We start from the raw sequence: 14,457 nt of genomic DNA, 5'->3' as shown, positions 1-14,457 counted from the left end.
TAAATATTTGACTGTTTTTATGTCAGGCGGTACAACCAAATAGTTGTATGCACATGTAGTTGTACCACATGACATGGAAAGTGTACCAAACCTATATCCATACTTAAAATTAGCAGAGATAAAGGCCTTCAAACAATCAGTTGAGCTCCTCTGGATAATGCATTATCATATTTACTGTTATTACCTTGTCTATTCACAATAAAAGAGCCATGTTTGAAGTTGCGCCACCCTGACATTTGAGAATATACAAATTGCTGGACACAAGTTTTTTAATTGTCTCAACAGCTTTAAACCTACTGATATTTATTATGTGTTTATATGAAATGTTTCAAACCTAAAATGATACCATTTAGTTTTGAATTGTTTATCATTTAGACACAATTTTAAATAGTTTTCTTAGTTTGTTCATTTGTTCAGACATGTTGCACCATCTGGCATTTTGGGGGTTAAAGATAACAAAACATAAAATAATATGTATTATTGGCATGGTCTAAATGAATTCAAACTAAATAGGTTTTATAGAATAAAGTGATATATGTCATGAATTTATCAAATTATTTTAAAAGGAAATAATGCACTTGGACACAAAAAAAATAAACACATCATGTCATTGACCCCCATATAGAGAATGTTCTCTTAAAAATCTCAGTGCAAAGTGGAACTTTCCTTATTTTAACACTTTTCATATGTGTGAATTGAAAACTCTGGCTTTGAAAAAAATTCTGGCAACCCTAGCCAAAATTGTATTAAAGTAATTAAAGAGACAATAAAAGTTTAAATGTATTATATTCTACTTGATTTTTTAACAACTAAATTTAAAGTAGTACAAATAGTACGCTACAATTATACAAGAAAACATAGCATATATAGGAGAGCTTCATATCTAAGCTATTCAAATGTTTACAAAGGTTGAAAGCCTATATATCTAACCTTTATATCGATATCATTTTTTATTATCATAAATGTAAAGTTTTAAATGTTAATAATTAATAATAAAAAAAAATGATGAACGCATACTTCCATATGCAGCGAACTTGAACGATACATTTCGGCTTCCGTACTACTGTCTCTGAGGGAACTTTGTTCAGGGCTGCACGTCTGATCTGGCCCATCTAGCACGTCAGTCAAGCTGCAGGTACAGTTCCAGATTCACGACGAGAAAAATGATACAATTATTACGCGGTATTTTCCGGAACGCGTCACGTCACGCAGGCGCAGCAAAACACTGTCTATCTTTGAAAAACCGACCTATGGTGAGTTTAATAATCATTCACAAGTTTTATGTAGGACTCAGTGAGAAACATTCATCAATGTAGGTTTACAAATCTAATGATATTGAATATTTGTGACTTTTGAATGGAGTTAAAAGACAAACGCCAGTTTTTGTTTTTGAAGGTGCGTCAGTCAGGACGCCCCTTGTCAATCAAATGGCCATGTAACTCCACTGTTACATTGTTCAGGACTTGCCTTGGCAGTGTCAGGAATTACAAAAGCATGAAATCACTGCAAAAAAGTTTAATAATCCAAATAGGAACTAGGAGGCCCATGTTCTTCATGCATATGTGGGTCCAAAAGTCTGACTACAGGGGAAAATGCATTGATACTGTAAACATTAATTACGAATTGCATTATAAGCACAACTTTAAATGAAAAATTGTCGTCTATATAATTCTAAATATAATTTTATTCTGAAATTATATGATTCTGAAAAAGGCTGTGCAGCATGTGTCTTTTTGCTGTGAAATCTTTACTGGTTTTTATAAAGTAGCCTAACTTTAAGTATAGCTTTCTTTCTAGTATCAAATATGATACATCAGGCCTTTGAGGAACATTTATTTATATAGGTACATCTCCCAATCTTCATTGTTTTACCCCCCACAATATAAACTACAGAGCTTTGATCATAAAACTAAGCATTTAAATATCATCTTACTAAGACATATTATTGGGGGATATAGAGTGACAACTGATATTTATATGCATTTAATGTAAGTAGTCTGCTATACTGTTATAAAGATTTCATTGATTTACATTACAATATATCAGAATGTCTTCTTACTTTTTGGCCATGTTAATATCAGCAACTGCATCAAATTGCATAGTTTTGCTCAGTTTGAGCCGAGGTGTTTTTTTTCCTTCTCGAGAATGAGCTCCATATTCTCCATATTCTCCTATCATACTATAATATGTTATAAAAGCCTGATGTATCAAATATGACTGTTTCATTTCAAAGGAATAGTTTTTTCTGACTGTTATTTTGTATATCATGCTTGCAGAGACAGAGTTAATGACAGCAGCACTTCAGCTGCATACACTCCAGAGAGCATCTTGTGAAAATGAAGAAAATCTGACCTTTTGTGCAAAGGGGTTCACATCATTTTGCTATTTGATTTACTGACTTAAAAAAAGTGCCTAATCTTCTTAAATATTTTAGGAATTTACATACAGTATTCCATGTTTAAATGTCAAAACCAAAACAAAACACATTTCCAATTCAGACTTTTTGACTTCTATATTTACACAGTGTATCTATCTTTTTAGTGTTTAACATGCCATTAATGTCAATTTCACTTTAAGTGGAGAGTTGTCTTGTTAAAAAATATATTATATACAGTATTTGGGACCTATGGACATTAGGGGTATAAGGTTTGATCTTTGTACTTAAGTGGGAATCGGCTGGTCTGAACTTGTAGAACATAAACATTTGTACAGTTTATCGATTGACATGGCAGTTTCAAGGTTTTTAAAATGTGCTGATGGGGGGGGATGTGCCTAAAAATGACTTGAACCTCAGTAAATTGAAATTGAAAAAGCAGAAGGCTGAAGCTGCCATTTCTCAATGAGTCTGTTTTATGAAATCATATAAATTCAGACAAGTGTAGACGTAGAGTATGAGTTATAAGCTGAACAGTTCCATTAATGACCACATGATGTCACAAGCAGTTTGTTTTACATTTGCCGAGCAGCCCAGGGCATCGATCTCCACCGGACCGCAGCAGGAGCACGGAAACTTCTATGAGTTCCGCACATATTACATCCAGCCGCATCTCAACGCTGCCTTCCTCAAACTGACCAATGAGAAGATCCACCTGCGTACAGCCCACTCAGAGCTCGTTGGATACTGGAGTGTGGAATATGGGGGTCTCAATCAGGTTTTCCACATTTGGAAGTATGGTGAGACTACTGAATTCTTAAATGTCCATTGTGCACTTTAAAAACTTTATAAGACTAATAAATAAGTAAAATGCAACAAAACATTAAAATTACTTACCAAAGGGGACTCTTTACTTCTAAGGGTTGCCAGGTGTCCCATAGTAGCCGGGACATCCTGTTTTTCTCCTTATGTGATTTTTAGACATTCTTAGTAAAATTGTTTGTTTACTGTTTTGACCCAAAGATGTTATTGTGTGTATATTTTATTTAAAATATTAAAGGCATAGTGCTGCTCCACATACAACTCCACAACAAACCCTTCTTTTCTGTTGTTTAGACAGCTATGCCCAGCGTGCATCTGTGCGGGCAGCCCTGGCTCAGGACCCCAGCTGGATTGAGCAGTACATCTCTAAAGCGATGCCCATGCTGAGCACTCAGGATAATGAGGTGACGTACCTCGTACCCTGGAGCAAAATTCAGAAGCCACCCAAAGACGGAGGTGTGAACTATGTGCATTAACATGTCGTGCATCGATTTTTTTAAGGGTCACCAATTCCTGCTCACTTGATACTATAGGAGATATAAGACATAACCAAAGAGAAATACATCTTAACAACTTATTGATTTGATTGGAACTGCAATCATAATGGTTTCCTGAATATTCCCCCTTCTGTCATTACAAATATGCATAAATTGTTCACAAAACACGCTTTTGTTAAAATGTGTTGTTTTCTGAAGGTGTTTTCGAGTTAGCCACCTTCCAGATGAAGCCGGGCGGTCCGGCGGTGTGGGGTAAAGTGTTTCAGGCAGCAGTGGGCACCCACATGGGATCAGGATACGCCCACTCAGTTGGGGTTTTTCACTCTGAATTTGGACCGCTCAATCAAGGTGAGTCAGGCAAGAAAGCAATAATGTTTTAAAACAATTACCAAGTCATATCATTATGATATATTTTTTGAGTTACAACCTGTAATTTAAATATACACTAGGATTCAATAGTTTGGGGTCAGTACCTGTTTTTCTGAAAAACTTGCTTTCTATTCAGCAATGATGCATTGATCAAAAGTGACAGTAAAGACATTTACAATGTTTTTTTAGATTTCAAATAAATGCTCTTCTTTTGAACTTTCTATTCATCAAAGAAGAAAAAAAAATCAGCATATTAGAATGATTTCTGAAAGATCATGTGACTCTGAAGACTCTCTCTCTCTCTCTCTCTCTCTCTATATATATATATATATATATATATATATACACTCACCTAAAGGATTATTAGGAACACCTGTTCAATTTCTCATTAATGCAATTATCTAATCAACCAATCACATGGCAGTTGCTTCAATGCATTTAGGGGTGTGGTCCTGGTCAAGATAATCTCCTGAACTCCAAACTGAATGTCAGAATGGGAAAGAAAGGTGATTTAAGCAATTTTGAGCGTGGCATGGTTGTTGGTGCCAGACGGGCCGGTGTGAGTATTTCACAATCTGCTCAGTTACTGGGATGTTCACGCACAACCATTTCTCGGGTTTACAAAAAATGGTGTGAAAAGGGAAAAACATCCAGTATGCGGCAGTCCTGTGGGCGAAAATGCCTTGTTGATGCTAGAGGTCAGAGGAGAATGGGCCGACTGATTCAAGCTGATAGAAGAGCAACTTTGACTGAAATAACCACTCGTTACAACCGAGGTATGCAGCAAAGCATTTGTGAAGCCACAACACGCACAACCTTGAGGCGGATGGGCTACAACAGCAGAAGACCCCACCGGGTACCACTCATCTCCACTACAAATAGGAAAAAGAGGCTACAATTTGCAAGAACTCACCAAAATTGGACAGTTGAAGACTGGAAACATGTTGCCTGGTCTGATGAGTCTCGATTTCTGTTGAGACATTCAGATGGTAGAGTCAGAATTTGGCATAAACAGAATGAGAACATGGATCCATCATGCCTTGTTACCACTGTGCAGGCTGGTGGTGGTGGTGTTGTAATGGTGTGGGGGATGTTTTCTTGGCACACTTTAGGCCCCTTAGGCCGTGTGTCCACCAAAGCGTTTTTACTCGCGCCTGGCGTACGTTTTCAATTGTTTTCAATGGGAGCGCCGCGTTTTTTAACCCTTGTGTTCTGTTCGATTTCTGTGTACACCCCTTATGGACCGGGTCAAATTGACCCTAATTGGATTCAATACAATTCCTCAAAAATCACACTATGAAAAACAACAAAGATTTTGATACAAACTGTAAACTTTTAATATCAACATTTGTCAAACATTACAAAAACATTATATCTGAAAATATGATTTATGAAAATGTTTTTTAAACATTTTTTAAAACAGTTTTGTTTTGACAAAATTGAAAAATTAACAGTATACTGATTTTTTTTGCATTTTTTTTTGTACTTTTGTGTACTTTTTTTTTTTTTTACATTTTATGCTTTGAACATCGTATCTGAACAAAAAAATATTGTTGTATAATGAAAATTTTTCATTTTCCTAAGTTAACTTTCCCTAGTTTCCTAAGACCTATTTTCCTAGTTTCATTATTCACTCACTGGGAAGTGAGAAACCAAACATAACAAAAACATACATCAAATAAATGTTTTTTTTTTTTTTTTTGGCTCTGTGAAGCTGCCTTTGAAAATCCTACATAAAAGTTTTGGTTAAAAGCTAGGTATTTTAGATATTTTGAATATTGAAATGAGAGCTTATTTTACTATCTGTGTCTGACAAAGATTTTCATCTGTAATTTGCAAATAATTCTGAACACTGTAATTTTAGCTTTTTCAAGTGTGTTTGGTTAGGGTTAGAGCACTTTTAGATGCACTTGCACGTTAGAACTGGAGTTGAAGTGCCCTTACATACAGAAAATAAATGTTTTTATTTTGTGTCTGTACAGTTGCTTTTGAATGGCTGTCTATGAGGGTCAAATTGACCCGCGAACATCACGAACGTAACAGTAATTTTGTTTGTATATGTCAAAACACATCAGCATGTTGAAACTTTGCATGCATGTTCATCATGATAAATGAGAAAAAGTCACAAAATATCAAGAAAAAAAACAAAGGTTAACCAGTATTTCCAACAACTTAAAAATCGAAACGGGTCAAATTGACCCGCAACATAACACAAGGGTTAAACGCCATGAGCGCAACGAGGCGTTGAGCGTGTATTTAACGCTCAAGCGCTGAGCGTTCGGCGTTTTTTACACGCTGAAGCGCTGAGCGCCCGGCGTTTTTACTGGTCGCCGAGAGTTGAAAAATGTTCAACTTGGGATAAAACGCAGCGCTCATCACTGTCACTTTTACCCAGCCGTCTAATCACAGTGGAGGAGGGGCGGGACTAATACCACACCGACCAACTGTCACAACATTCTTTCTGTACAACATCAACCAGCAGAGCTAACCGAACAAAATGGATGAAAAATTTATTTTCAGTATGAAACAAATTATCTGCGAAATCAGTTACAAGTAAACTGTGCTGCGGATATTCTGTATCATAGCAACGAAACGTCTCAACGGAAAAAACGCTGCGCTGCCAAAACGCTCTCAAGCGCCCACAGCTAGGCGTTTTCAGCAGAGCGTCTAGCGTTTTCAGCTGCCTAAAAACGCTTTGGTGGACACAAGGCCTTAGTGCCAATTGGGCATCGTTTAAATGCCACGGCCTACCTGAGCATTGTTTCTGACCATGTCCATCCCTTTATGGCCACCATGTACCCATCCTCTGATGACTACTTCCAGCAGGATAATGCACCATGTCACAAAGCTCGAATCATTTCAAATTGGTTTCTTGAACATGACAATGAGTTCACTGTACTAAAATGGCCCCCACAGTCACCAGATCTCAACCCAATAGAGCATCTTTGGGATGTGGTGGAACGGGAGCTTCGTGCCCTGGATGTGCATCCCACAAATCTCCATCAACTGCAAGATGCTATCCTATCAATTTGGGCCAATATTTCTAAAGAATGGTTTCAGCACCTTGTTGAATCAATACCACGTAGAATTAAGGCAGTTATGAAGGTGAAAGGGGGTCAAACACAGTATTAGTATGGTGTTCCTAATAATCCTTTAGGTGAGTGTATATATTTATTTTTTACATTGAAAAATACAATATTACCAATTTAATTGTATTTTAGATCAAATAAAAACAGTCTTGGTGGGCAGAAGAGACTTTTTTTAGATCATTAAAAAATCTTACAGACCCTAAACCTTTAAATGGTAGTTTATGAATAATACCAAACAGGACCAAGTGTATTGACAATACTAAGTTTTAGAATTAGTAAATATTTACTAACAGCTTGCACCACCAAAACCCTCTTTTAGCGTTAAAAAACTACTGTCAGGATTTACTATAGACACGCTGTTGAAATGACAGCGTCTGTGTTCTTTAATGTGCGCATTGTCAGTAAATCCCCATGCAGAACTTTCCTCTCCCATCAGTGCTTTTAGGGGATTGTGGTTTAGTAAATCTGTTTTCAAACTGCTTTTTGTATATACTGTATATTCTGATATTTCTTTCCAATGCGCAGTGCATGTTTTATGGTGGTATGAGAGTGCAGACCAGCGTGCAGCAATGCGGCAAAAAGCTCATGGAGATGCCAGAGTAGTGGCGGCAGGTAAATCTTACAACTTATTACAGCAGACAATATTGTACTGTGATGCTGAGAGCATTCTGGGACTTTTATGTTTTACTGTTTGCATTTTTAAAATGACATTTCTTTTTTACTTTTGTATTTTTTTCTCCAGTAAGGGAGAGTGCAGCGTACCTGGTGTCACAGAAGAACAAACTCATGTTCCCCTGTACCTTCTCACCAATCAAATAACATGGCCTCGAGGTTTGAATCCACAATCAGGGAAATGTGGAGTGAGATTTCATTTTTGCAGCAAATGAAATAAGTGATAAACCGATTTAAAGTTTTTGCAGATGATCAAATACTGATAGTGAGTCAAAATAATGCTTTGCATCATATTAAGACTAAAAAGACTATTAATCATTGGTGTACATGTCATTTTTCTACAATAAATTCTTCCATGGCAATAAAAAACATTCTAGATTCAGCAATGTTATGCATTTTGCATAGATTAGATATAGTGATAACATTTATGGTGCTTCTTTTTGTTAAATTTGAAACAGATTGACACTGAAAATAATTCATACATTGAATTGACGACGTCACAGATCAAACAAATATTAGGGTTGTAGATTGTCATGTTTTATTGTGTAAATACAGTGAATGTACAAGGCAAGTAACAGACATTCCACAGCCATAAATTTGAAATGTAAACAGGTATTAAATGAGGAACATCACTGTGGTACTAAGACTTTTTGTCCTTTTAGGTATTTGTTTTTTTTTGTTCTGTTATTTTGAGAGAACCCAAACCAAAACTAAACAGTAAATGAAAAGTAGCAAAAACATTGTCTGTGGAAAATCCAGTGCAAAGATCTTAACACATTGGCATTATATCATTTTATTTAATTAACATAGCAAGTAAAGTGCTTGGATGAAAGGCGAAAATCGCTATCACCTATTCCAATGAGATCCAAAATACTGATTTAACAATCCAAACTGAATGCATGGATAGTTCACCCTTACTGTACTGAACGGCTACGGCTAATACAGATGGAAATTGTGTTTGTGGATTTCTGTATTTAATGGCCAGAGATCCAATGAAGGACACCCCAAATGCCCTTTTACTAAAGAAGGCACATGATCGGTATGTTTCAATTGATTTCCTTCTAAGTTGTTTATACGACTCTGAGGTATTTGTTACATAGTGTAACTTTAAAGCTTACTTGTATAAACTTTATTTTATTTTAAAAAACTCTACAAAATCAATCACCTTGTTTTGTCCATGCACAAAGATTCTTATATTACAAGATAACGCGAGGCACTCTTGGATAGAACAGCCTATAAAATAATGCCCCTTTTTTAAACATCTAAAACAATCGCTTGTTTATAAATAGACATATTAAAAACAAAATCATTTTAACATAGTACAATTTGCAGTTTTGCAGTTCAGCCTTTGGCCACGCAAACAATTATGATTCTTCAGCATGTGATTCCCAGTCTTCTAGTTTTAAGAAAAAAAGTACAAAGACACTGACCCTGAATTATTAATCATTGGCATTTTTCCATCTGCCCTATTATCTCAGACAATGAAAATTAATCTCTGTCAACGACTGCGCAAAATACAGTCCATGCAGTCTATACCAGAAATTATGGCTTCAAGTTTAACAATGTGACTGACACGGTTGGAATTCAACCATGCTAGAAACACGGAGAAGTCTTTTCAATTTCTTTTGCATTGACTTGCATTGAGTGTCTCGTCTGCAGTGTCTGCCTCTCAGCTGACCGGTGAAGACGTTTATCTTCAGACAGAGGTCAGAACAGCACACTGCAGCTCAAAGGCCACAAAAACATTGTGAAACATGTGGAATCCACTGGCTCCAGTTAGCATGTAGTGTAAAGAGAGACTCCGGCTCAGACAAAGCTTTCTATTGGCTTCTCCATGTTCTCTTTAGTAGCCAGAGGGCTGAGGAGGGCCATGTTGACCCCTGTCTCTTTACGACGAATGGAGCTGTCTGAGTGGTCGTCACTTTGGTCCTTGGCAAAGTTAACAAATACCTGTATATCGAGGAGAAGAGTAATCACACCATGAGAAAAATATACTATAATAGTTCATAATATTTAACAAGGACCTATTATGCTTTTTTACATTTCCAAGCTTTTTTGTGTGTGTAATGTTGCTGTTTGAGCATGAAAAAGTCATGAAATGTCGCTCCAAATGATATTCTCTAGATCAGTAACTCCCTGAAACGATTGATTGATTGAACATACACGTCACAATATTTAAATAATTCATGCCCAAGACATACGCAAAAAATAAAGGGGCAAGGCCTGGTTGAGTTGCGATAGTAGTGTGTTGAAACTTGCGGTTATGGTAAGAGCATAACATTTACGAAACACGCTCTTCTGTGCTTTTCAGAAGGAGAGGCTTTATAGAGCGGAACTAAACAGGGCGTTACTACAATGTCAAATATGTAACAAAATATGTTTTTCAGGGTTTCTGCGAGTCTTAAATCAGGGCAGAAAGAATTCAATTCATGAAGTCATGGCATTAAATGTTACATGCATTGCAAAAAAATAGGTTCTGTTTTCCAATACAAATATTTAAACATCTTTAAATCAAAATACATTTACTTGAGATGCAAATGGAAAATAAAGTCTTGAAAATTAATACAATTATGTGAGTTTATGACTAAAACAAAAACAAATCTCTGTGTTAATTTGAAAGTTATGAAAACTTCCCTTTGAATTTAGTTAATTTTTTTGAGCCCACTGGCAGATATTTGTTATAGTTTTAATCATAAACTCGCTTCTTCACAGAAAACAAGACTTCATATTTTATATCATATTGTATCTCCAGTAAATACATTTTTATTTAAGAATCTTTAGACATTTGCACTGGAAAACAAGAACATCACAAGGAACAACATCACTTTTTTTTTGCAGAAGGTACAGTTATTTCTGTATTCTGGTGGTTGGGAGCAAAGCGATAAAAAAAAAAAATTTGTAAAATGAATTCAATACATGTTTTTCTCCCTCGACATTTACATTTAGAGATCACGTTGACGTATTGAGTACCCTTCAATTTATTTCTTAAATTTCTTTTTACTTGGTCTTAAAAAGGTCTTAAATTTACCTACATATAACATGCAGAAACCGTGTTTTTTTTTATATTCAAGCATGAAAACCTATTCTAGTGCCCCGAAAACAAAATTCAAGAATTTCTAGAAGAGCATAATATTGCCTCTTTAACGACAAAAAATGAAACATGCAATAAAAATATATAAATAAATGTATTTGCTTATATTGTGCACAACATGTCTGTGTATGTTACTGTATAGTTTATTTTTAATCAAAATGTAATTCTTTACGTTTCTGTCAAAAAAATAATATTATATCAGCTCACATTGATTGCACCAATAATGTCATAACACTCTTTTCACGATCCAACTCCCCTACATGATTTACTGCTAAATATTCTCTTTCCCTCTTCAAGTGAAATGTGTTGTGAATGCCATGTGTTAACCGTTGACTGTTTTTTAACTTCCTCTTTAACTTCACTCCACTACATACACTAAATGTGCCTGTGATATCAGTTGGTTGGAAATGCCCTCTCACCTGGTCCAGAGTGGTCTGGGACACAGAGTAGTCCTCTATCCTGAGAAACTCTTTGTTCTTGGCGAGAATGCTGAAGATGTGAGAGAGGGAGGTGAGGGAGGAGGGAAGCTGGTATTGTAGCATGTTTCTGTGTTTCTCTTTCAGTGTGCTGCCCGGCAGCTCGCTCTCAATGAACTTCATCACCGGCTGCAGGTCAGGATCTGGCCCCGCAACCCTCAGAATGATGGTGTACCCATCGCCAAATCTGGAGGAAGATGAGCAAGTGATATGCATCAAATCTAGAAATGAATGTTTGTTTTATTCTTAATGTTCTTTATTTCAGTCATTATTTTACTGCTTGACACTGCTTGCTAGTGTGCAGAAATGAGACACTGTACCTTTAAGTAATTACTTAGCGATTTGTGTAAGTATTAAGTAACTTGTTTCAGTTCCCTGATTGGTGGAGATTTCTTTGCAGAATCATGGGTAATGTAGTTTTTCTCCAAGAATTCCACTGTTAAGCCCGATTATTTAAAAAACAAGTTGGAATAATGTGGACTGATGGCTTTAAACAAAGCATTGATTAACTACCTCGTAGCTTACAGTAGGTTTGTCTTTTATGGTTTTTAAGTTATCTTTAAAAATCAATTCCCCAGTGAAGAAATAGAATTGATTTTTACTTCTGGAACCTGACCTTTGCACTCTGTGTTATTGGTGATCTTACCTGTTCTTCAGGTGCTGGACACTACCCAGACAGCGGAACCTGCCGTTCACCATGATGGCCATCCTGGTGCACAGCGCTTCACATTCTTCCATGCTAGGAGTGGACAGGACACAGGTTAGTATGGAAGAAAATATATGAAATACTGCCTCCTAGTGATAGGTGGAAGTCTAACCTAAGCATGAATCTAAGCTAAACATTCAAATGAACACATTTGAGTGGAAAACAAACAAGTATCAGCCCTGCCGTCTAGCGACATCTCGCTTTGTGTTCTTGTTTAGAACAGGAGTTTTCTGGTAATCTTAGACTTTCAATGGAGGGATCTATTCACCCAAAACTCTTGATGGTTCAAAACCTTAATAAAGAGATCATAAAAGAAATTGTGATTTAATCAAAATCTTGCGAAGATCACGCAATCCTTTATATGATAACATATTTAATTTAGGCTTTATTTCACATATAAACATTGATCAGCAAACATACATAGAGCACTCAAATTTTAAACAGATGTTCTATGTATGTTCGCTGATCAATGTTTATATGTATAGTTCAGAGCATCTGAGTTTTGGGTGAATAGACTTCACCCAAATGACTCTCAGATTTCATTAAAAATATATTCATTTGTGTTCCTAAGATAAAAGAGAGTCTTATGAGTTTGGAACCACATGAGGGTGAGTTATTAATGACAGAATGATCATTTTTGGGTGAACTATTCATTTTAATAATACCTATATTATTCCACTGTTAGTGTTCAGTTTAAGAGCATAACGTTTGATGTTATTAGGGAAATTCTGATAAATGTACCTGTGAGAGGTAAGCACGACGGAGCGTCCCTCTTTGATGACGCTGTGGATGCAGTTCCACAGTGCTCGTCGTGCTTTCGGGTCCATTCCTGTGGTGGGCTCGTCCTGTAATCAAAAGCACAGCCACACTCAGATTTGTCCACGGGTTCAACAGGAAACACACACTGAACAGCAACATAAGCGGGAAGAACGCATCTCTTCCTGCCGTGATAATATTCAGTATAATACTCAGTAATATTATTAATTTGACTGCACTGGCACTATTGGATCAGAACTGAATTGAGCTGGATGATGACACTATTGTCTTCTGCATAGCTAATTATAGCTGATTTGAACTAACTTCATGATTGACAAATTTCGCAATAACGACATTCAACAGTGTTATTGAACTGAATTGAATAAACATTGAACGGACTCAAAGTGAACACTATTGTCTTCTGTAGAGCCACTTATAGCTCAATTGAACTTGTTTCATGATTGATGTACTTTACACAGTACTAAAAACTGAACTGAACTGACTTGAGTTGAATAATGACCCGGTTGTCTTTTTTAGAGCTGATTTACAGCAGATTTTGAATTCCATCATTGATTTAGTTATTTTCTACTGTGAAGCTGCTTTGAATCAATCTGTATTGTATAAAGCGCTTTATAAATTAAGATGACTTGATGTGTATCGCACACTCGAGTAAACAAAAACGCACCTGTTCTTACGTGATCTTTGTGTAATCAACCCCTTTATGAAGCCTCTCAAGGCAAAGGCAAAAGAGTTCAGGGTAGTTTAGCTCTAGGGGTGTTATAATCCTGAACTCCTTATACAACCAGAGCGAGAAAACCAGCTGAGAGAATAATCAAACAGTGGTCATATGATCCTGACTTATGTTGTTTTTGTTGATCAGTTTGCAGACATTCACCCAAGGAGGCACAAGACTTAGAGCCAGTTATGTAAGTGTCTTTGTGTGTAAGTGTGTGTGTGTTTGAGGAAATGCACATACCAGGAAGACCACTGGAGGGGCTCCAATGAGTGATATGGCGGTGGAGAGTTTGCGCATGTTGCCTCCACTGTAGCTTCCTGCCTTTTTGTCCACGTACTTCACTAGACCCAGTTTACGGATTCCCCACTCTGCCACCTGCCAAAGGTACATCATGATACAAAACATCAGTAAAACCAATATTAGAGTTCAAAAGATGTCCAGGTTATTTATATATGAGGCAAATCTAACCTCATCATTATGATATAATATGATATGTGAACAAAAAGTTGTTATTCTAAATGGTGATTTGTCATTACTATAATACAATATTTCTTTTCCTTTTTCATGTTTTTGTTTTTTTTAAATCAGCATAAATTGAAGACAGTATAAATACTCTTTTATGCACAACAATAATGCGAAAATGTGCTTAATTGTCATGCCAAACTGCAAGAAAAAAATCTTCGTGGTCCGAAAGTTTTTTTTTTTTCTCTAAATTTTCTTATTGCAAATAAATTAGGGCTGTCAAATGATTAATCACGATTAATCAAAAAATATAATTTATATATAAAATATTTATATTTATATATAATATAAATTATATATAAATCTATATACAGTATATACATGAAAATATTTCTTAAATATATACA

General features: G+C 36.0%; 2 protein-coding genes across 3 annotated transcripts in view; one reads left to right on the top strand and one right to left on the bottom strand.

Moving 5' to 3' along the window:
* The first annotated feature begins 1,110 nt into the window (after window positions 1-1,110).
* nipsnap3a (nipsnap homolog 3A (C. elegans)) lies at window positions 1,111-8,191 on the top strand. The gene is made up of 6 exons (XM_056237638.1): window positions 1,111-1,253; window positions 2,967-3,174; window positions 3,491-3,652; window positions 3,892-4,041; window positions 7,677-7,763; window positions 7,894-8,191. Exons 1-6 carry the CDS (start codon window positions 1,164-1,166, stop codon window positions 7,968-7,970), a joined length of 774 nt encoding a protein of 257 aa, XP_056093613.1. The 5' UTR covers window positions 1,111-1,163; the 3' UTR covers window positions 7,971-8,191.
* A 596-nt stretch (window positions 8,192-8,787) lies between these two features.
* abca1b (ATP-binding cassette, sub-family A (ABC1), member 1B) overlaps window positions 8,788-14,457 on the bottom strand; it is a 40,640-nt gene continuing 34,970 nt past the window's right edge. For both annotated transcript variants that reach the window (XM_056237657.1, XM_056237658.1), the window contains 5 exons: window positions 13,829-13,963; window positions 12,838-12,941; window positions 12,037-12,129; window positions 11,334-11,577; window positions 8,788-9,773 (listed from right to left, as the gene is read on the bottom strand). In XM_056237657.1, coding sequence (XP_056093632.1) covers window positions 9,630-9,773; window positions 11,334-11,577; window positions 12,037-12,129; window positions 12,838-12,941; window positions 13,829-13,963 — 720 coding nt within the window. In that variant the 3' untranslated portion in view covers window positions 8,788-9,629. The remainder of the gene's footprint in view (window positions 9,774-11,333; window positions 11,578-12,036; window positions 12,130-12,837; window positions 12,942-13,828; window positions 13,964-14,457) is intronic.

The sequence above is a fragment of the Rhinichthys klamathensis genome, unplaced genomic scaffold (genome assembly GCF_029890125.1).
Source record: "Rhinichthys klamathensis goyatoka isolate OS25496 unplaced genomic scaffold, OSU_Roscu_1.1 h1tg000491l_1, whole genome shotgun sequence".
Classification (NCBI taxonomy): Eukaryota; Metazoa; Chordata; class Actinopteri; order Cypriniformes; family Leuciscidae; genus Rhinichthys; species Rhinichthys klamathensis.
The sequence above is the reverse complement of the archived record's forward strand: the minus strand, read 5'-3'. Positions and strand labels throughout refer to the sequence as shown.

Excerpts from the sequence above, each read along its gene's own strand:
- nipsnap3a (XM_056237638.1), top strand. The coding sequence starts at position 1,164 with ATGATACAATTATTACGCGGTATTTTCCGGAACGCGTCACGTCACGCA. Across the intron at positions 3,653-3,891 it reads GAAGCCACCCAAAGACGGAG|GTGTTTTCGAGTTAGCCACC; the intron begins GTGTGAACTATG and ends TGTTTTCTGAAG. Across the intron at positions 4,042-7,676 it reads ATTTGGACCGCTCAATCAAG|TGCATGTTTTATGGTGGTAT; the intron begins GTGAGTCAGGCA and ends TCCAATGCGCAG.